General features: G+C 43.1%; 1 protein-coding gene and 1 non-coding gene across 2 annotated transcripts; one reads left to right on the forward strand and one right to left on the reverse strand.

The window, feature by feature from the left end:
• Positions 1-3,383: 3,383 nt before the first annotated feature.
• LOC125592166 lies at positions 3,384-3,490 on the reverse strand. Its single transcript, XR_007328013.1, has one exon. It is a non-coding gene; the product is annotated as a small nucleolar RNA R71 (small nucleolar RNA).
• Positions 3,491-4,150: 660 nt separating this feature from the next.
• On the forward strand, positions 4,151-6,712 carry LOC106355846. Its single transcript, XM_048766634.1, has 2 exons — positions 4,151-5,621; positions 6,069-6,712. The coding sequence occupies exons 1-2, from the start codon at positions 4,151-4,153 to the stop codon at positions 6,710-6,712; spliced, it is 2,115 nt and encodes a 704-aa protein (XP_048622591.1).
• Positions 6,713-7,024: the final 312 nt, after the last annotated feature.

Raw genomic sequence — 7,024 nt, forward strand, 5'->3', positions numbered from 1 at the left:
ACAAAACCTCTGCTTGATCATGTAGAAACTGACACGTCTGGACAGACTGATCTTGACTCGGACAGAACCTTCTTTAGCTTCTGGACAGTTCTTCGTACTTCCCGGCGGAGTATCGAGCAGACACTCTAAGAAAACACAACTATAGCGACGAAAATTAACGAGGAAAATTAATTCTCGTAAATTTATGTCGACTTTACAAGTATCTTACGAGGAAATTTAAAATCAACGTTAGTTCGTCGTAAAATAATGACGAAACGATTTCCTCGTAAAAACGACGTAACATAACGTGGTTTTTACGAGGAAAAATGGTTTCCTCGTAAACTCGACGTAACAATAGCGTCTACTTTACGAGGAAATATTTTACGTTTACTTAACGACAAAATTTCGAGTCCACCAACTTTGTAGTTGTAACACATTTTTTGTTTTGGCTACCTAACTAAATTTCGTCGTAAATTCCTAGTAAAATTTCAACTACCATATTCGAAAATTTTCTATAAATATGGACGTTTGAACATCATTTTAAACACACTAACAAGAAATAAAATAAAAACGTGAAAGAAAAAAAATGTCGGGCTCCGAGAATATTTTCGAGTTGCGGAGGTGGATGTATATGCACAAAGATGCTAACGGGAGAGTGACGAAAGAATACCTCGAAGGGCTGGAGACATTTATGCATCAAGCAGATTCCACACCGCTCGCCCAAGAAAGCGGTAAGATGTTCTGTCCTTGTCGGAAATGCAGCAATTCGAAATTGGCAAATCGTGAAAATGTTTGGAAGCATTTAATAAATAGAGGTTTTATGCCAAATTATTATATTTGGTTTCAACATGGAGAAGGTTATAATTATGAGAATGAAGCTAGTAGTAGTAATAGCAATTTTCAGGAAGAACCGGTTGATCATCATTTGCATAATGAACATAGTTACCATCAGGAGAAGCAGATGGTAGATTATGATAGAGTTCATGATATGGTAGCTAATGCATTCGTAGCTCATGATGAAGATGAAGAACCTAACATAGATGCAAATTTTTTTTATGAAATGTTAGATGCTGCGAATCAGCCACTTTACAGTGGTTGTAGAGAAGGTCTCTCTAAATTGTCGTTGGCTGATAGAATGATGAATAACAAAACTGATCACAATCTACCTGAAAGTTGCATGAATGAATGGGTAGACTTGTTTAAAGAGTATTTACCGGAAGACAATGTGTCTGCTGATTCTTATTATGAGATTCAGAAACTGGTTTATAGTCTTGGGTTGTCTTCGGAGATGATAGACGTTTGCATCGACAATTGCATGATCTACTGGGGAGATGATGAGAAGTTAGAAGAATGTCGATTCTGCAAGAAGCCACGATTCAAGCCGCAAGGACAAGGACGTAATAAGGTGCTGTACCAAAGGATGTGGTACCTACCAATTATAGACAGATTGAAAAGATTGTACCAATTTGAGAAGACTGCCGGAGGGATGAGATGGCATGTCGAGCATTGATATATAGTGTTTTTAATACCATTATATGTGTGCTTTGAGCTAATTCTCAGTCCTAATTCGTGTTTAATTGATATCATTCCAGGTTTGGAGGAGGTGAAAGAGAAAATAAGAGAGATTCAGGAAGTCAGATGTCGTTTTGAAGGATTCGATGCGGAACAGCCATCTAGAACAACCCGAAGGTTGTTCCCGAAGAGAACAAGCGTCTGACTGTTCCCGATCATTAAGGAAACTTCCTATTCCGAAAGTTTGCCCTAGATTCCACTCTCTCTTATCTCTTTACCACCAGTTCCTCCATATAAAAAGGTCTATGCTATCATTTCTTTTTCTTACGCTAGTTTTGCAAGAGACCTAGAACTATTTTCTTTGGATTAAGCATCTTGTAAGGGAGAAGACTTCATCCTCACGAGAAGATCATCCTGAACCCTTGTCTTTCTACTTTATTTTATATGCAGTATTATTCAGAAACCATGTCTGTGTCATCCTGCTTTATGATTGAGTAGTAGGCTAAGCTTGCTTAGGGTTGTAGGGTGTTAGCCGCATGAACTGAACACAAATAAGTGATCTTAACTGTTCTTCATTCATATTGTTCTTACTGCTTAAATTGAATTGATCACTTAATATTCGATTTCTGATTTAATCACCTAGCTAACCGCTTAGGAGATAAATTGACATATATTGAATGAGCTTTGTATCCCTAATCATCGAGAGTAGATATTAGGGTATTAAGTGAACTAATCAGATCTTGTCTCTAAGGCTTGTTATCGCGTCTTATTCCAAGTGAGAACTTAGGATTCAAGACCGATCTGCAAAGGGAGCAAGACCACGATAGTGGATTGGTCTAGCCGAGTGATCTGAGTTCTAGACTGCACCTCATTGCACTTGAATAGTTGTTCAGTTTTGCATTGACACCCGATTAATAACCCTAAGCCGGCTTCATTTAAATCGAATTTGAACCATCTTGGTATTCTAGTTACTTGCATCACAATTAATTCTCAAAACTCCACTTTTTTCTCAGCTTATTATTGAACTCATAAGAGTAAAGAGTAAACTGGTCCTCTGGATTGAATCTCAAATATTACAATTACCACTGTTAACTTGACAGTAGTAAGGATTCATTTTTAGTGAATCAAGTTTTGGCGCCGTTGCGACGGGGACTAAGCTTTTACCTTTATTTTTCGGTTTAATATTTGGTCTGAAATATCTAACTTGCCTTATTTATTTGTTGGAACCGATGATCCAAGTGCATGACCAGTAGGCATACTCGGAGCAACGCACAAGGACCACTGCATCAACTGACCAACGACGAACTCGCAAGATTAGAAAGACAGAACCGTCAACAGCCAAGAACAACCGACACCAACATGGGTGATCACGGCAATATGGATGACCTCACTGCTGCATTGGCACTCATTCAACAACAAATGCAGACTCAGCAACAGCAGATGTTGCAGATGCAGCAGACCATCCAAAATCAGCAACAAGCTGCTCAGGAACAAGCAGCCGTGAACGCCGCGCGAGAAGAGCGTGGTGCTTTTATTGGGGAGCGAAACCTTCCACGGAACTTCGCTACTAACCGCTCCCCCATCAGCCCTCCACCTGTACTCGACAAGATTATGAGATCAAACCTGCACTAATAGGTCTGGTACAGAAGAGCACGTTCAGCGGCCTCACTTCAGACATTCCAATGGACCACATAGTGGCCTTTGAGAGGTTCTGCAATTTCTCTCGCTCTAATGGAGTGCCACCAGATTATGTCAAATGCACATTGTTCCCATTCTCTCTTGATGGGAAAGCTTCTCGCTGGTTGCAATCTCTCCTAACCGGTTCTCTCACCTCATGGGACCATGTTCGATCAGCATTCCTGAGCCACTTCTACACAAAGTCCAAAACCGCGGCTCTACGGCACAGAATCTCCAACTTCAAGCAGAAGTCTGATGAACCTTTTCATGATGCTTGGGAAAGATATAAGGAATACTAGAGAGAGTGCCCACACAATGGATTTGATGATGATTATATATTGGAGGTGTTCTACGATGGAGTGAGTTATGAGTTCCGAAACACCCTTGACTCTTCTAGTAATGGAGACTTCATGACTCAAACCACACCTGGTGCGTTTGCGTTGATTGAGAACATGGCATCAAGTTCACTGAACAAGAACAAGGAGCATGACCGCTCGAAGAGTGTGAATAGCATAGATGATCTCGCAGCGAAGGTGGACCAACTGCTTAAGGGAAACCAAAGCCAAGTGTTCAAAATGGAAGAAGCAACTCCTGAGAAGAGTGTCGGTGACCTGGCGTTTGAAGCTGAATTATCTGGGGACGATCAGCAAGAGTTGAGCTACATGAATGGGCAAGGATGGCAGCTCAATAACTACCACCCAAACCCTAACGTGCGGAACAACCAACAGCCTTTCTGGCCTAAGCAAGATAAACCAACTGATCCTGCACAGAGTAACCAAGGTCAGTATGCCGGGTATCAAAAGAACTACCAACCCCGTGCTTATGTTCTAAGCCAACCGCAGAACAACACACCCCAGATGCAGAAACACCAGAATCCTCAACCAGCTACCTCCGCTCCTATCGTTGCTCCGTAAGATGAGACAAAGGTCATGTTGCAGCAGCTGTTCCAAGGACAACAGCTCCAAGGGAGAACAATACCAGAATGAACCATATGTTCGGAGATTTGAGCACCAAGTACGATAATGTTGCGAGCCATATGAGACAGATGGACATTCGGATAGCTCAGACTGCTGAGAGCGTCAAGAGGCAGCAAGGTACTCTACCTGGTAAAACAGACAAAAATCCTAAGGAGTGCAATGCAGTTCAACTGAGGAGCGGAAAACAACTTTCCGAGCCGGAGAAGAGGAGGTTCACCACGGCTGAGAAAGGGAAGCAGAAAGAGTCGGAACAACTATCAGCCGATACCCCGGCAGTTGAGAGGAATACGGAACCAGAAGTTGGAACAAGTTCGCCAGGGCCAGAACAACCAGCTGAAGCTGTTCACCCGATCACAGAGGTTGTTCCTCCTCACGAATACATTCCTAAAGTCCCTTACCCTGTTCCAGCAAAGGCCACTCGTAAGGACAAAGAGGAGATGAAGTGCATGAAGATGCTGGAGGACCTAACCGTCCGACTCCCCTTGATGGATGCGATCCAGATGATGCCCTCCATGCGCAGCTTTATGAAGGGATTGATCTCAGGAAAAGTATCAGAGGAGAGCGAATTCATGACAGTTTCCAAGGAGTGCAGCGCAGTGCTTCTGAACAGGCAGATAAAGAAGCGAGGAGACCCCGGCAAGTTCGTCCTCTCTATCCAGATTGGAAAGACAGTTTTTGCATGCTCCTTGGTTTATCTTGGATCCAGCGTGAACCTCATGCCTTACTCCGTAGCACGACGTCTAGGATACACGCATTTCAAATCAACTAAGATGTCCTTAGTGTTCGCGGATAGATCAGTCAAATCCCCAGTTGGTATACTAGAGGATCTCCAAGTAAAAGTCGGAAACACCTCTGTTCCAGCAGACTTCGTTGTTCTGGAGCTAGAAGAAGAGTCTAAGGATCCTCTCATCTTGGGAAGACCATTCCTATGTACTGTTGGAGCCATCATTGATGTGCGACAAGGGAAGATTGATCTGAATCTTGGGGACATAGTCATGCAATTCGAGATGGATGAACTTGTAAAAAAGCCGACGTTAGATGGGCAGACCTTTGAGGTTGATGAAGGGATTGACCCGCTGCAACCTCGCGAAGGAATGATCGAAGAGATTCTTACAGAAGACCCACTTGAGCTTGCACTAGTAAGAGCTGAGGCCGAGCAGAGTGTCGTAAACATTGATGCAGACGGGTATGCCAAGATGCTTGATTCTGCAAGGAGTATGGGAAGAATGGTAGCGAGTCTAAGTCTGGAGGATGCAAGCAACAGGGACGAGAACACTCCAGCTAGAGCGACCCCTACACCGAACTTGCCTGTTCCGCCGGACCAACCAGATGATCCCTGGAGCGAGCTTAAAGCTCCCAAGGTTGAGCTAAAACCCCTTCCCAAGGGGCTCAGGTACGCTTTCTTAGGTTCGAATTCCACCTATCCTGTCATTGTGAACGCTGAACTAAATAATGTGGAAACTGCATTGCTTTTGTGTGAGCCCAGGAAATATCGTAAGGCATTAGGCTATTCACTAGCTGACATACTTGGCATTTCACCTGATTTATGCATGCATAGAATACACCTAGAAGATGAATCAATGACTTCTGTCGAACATCAGAGGAGGTTAAACTTGAATCTAAAAGATGTTGTTAAGAAAGATATTATGAAACTTCTTGAAGCGGGTGTGATCTATGCCATATATGATAGTAAATGGGTTAGCCCTGTTCATGTAGTACCTAAGAAAGGTGGGATCACTGTTATCACAAATGAAAAGAATGAATTGATCCCTACTAGGACAGTGACAAGACATCGCATGCGCATTGATTTCAGAAAATTAAGTGCAGCAACCAGAAATGATCACTTTTCACTCCCTTTTATTGATCAAATGCTTGAGAAATTGGCTAACCACCCATATTACTGTTTTTTAGATGGTTATTCAGGTTTCTTTCAGATCCCTATCCATCCAGACGATCAGGAAAAGACGACGTTCACCTGCCCCTATGGAACGTACGCTTACAGGAGAATGTCATTCGGCTTGTGCAATGCGCCAGCGACATTTCAGCGCTGCATGATGTCAATCTTTACTGACCTGATTGAAGACATTATGGAGGTTTTCATGGACGATTTCAGTGTATATGGAAGCTCCTTTAGTGTCTGTTTGTCTAACTTGTGCAGGGTACTAAAAAGGTGTGAGGAGAAACATCTAGTGCTCAATTGGGAAAAGTGCCACTTTATGGTCAGGGATTGGATTGTTCTGGGGCACAAGATCTCCGAGAAAGGCATTGAGGTGGATAAGGCAAAGATCGAGGTAATGATGAGCTTGCAACCACCAACAACTGTGAAAGCTATCAGGAGTTTCTTGGGTCACGCGGGTTTTTACAGAAGGTTCATCCAGGACTTCTCAAGGATAGCGAGACCACTCACCAGATTGCTCTGCAAGGAGATCAAGTTTGATTTCGACAGTGAGTGCTTAGCTGCGTTCCATACCATCAAAAGAGCTCTAGTCAGCGCGCCTGTAGTACAACCGCCAGACTGGGATCTCCCTTTTGAAATCATGACTGATGCCAGCGATTTTGCAGATTGAGCAGTCCTTGGGCAGCGCAAAGATAAGAAACTTCATGTAATCTATTACACAAGCAAAACCATGGATGAAGCTCAATGCAGATACGCTACGACTGAGGAGAAACTTCTGGCTATTGTTTTTGCATTCGAGAAGTTCAGATCCTACCTGGTGGGATCTAAGGTGATTGTGCACACCGACCATGCTGCTCTTAAGTACCTGCTCACAAAGAAAGATGCAAAACCGAGGTTGTTGAGGTGGATTCTTCTTCTCCAAGAATTCGATCTTGAGATAAAAGATAAGAGAGGGGTCGAGAATGGGGTTGCAGACCATTTG

This window comes from Brassica napus, chromosome C8 (assembly GCF_020379485.1).
Source record: "Brassica napus cultivar Da-Ae chromosome C8, Da-Ae, whole genome shotgun sequence".
NCBI lineage: Eukaryota > Viridiplantae > Streptophyta > Magnoliopsida > Brassicales > Brassicaceae > Brassica > Brassica napus.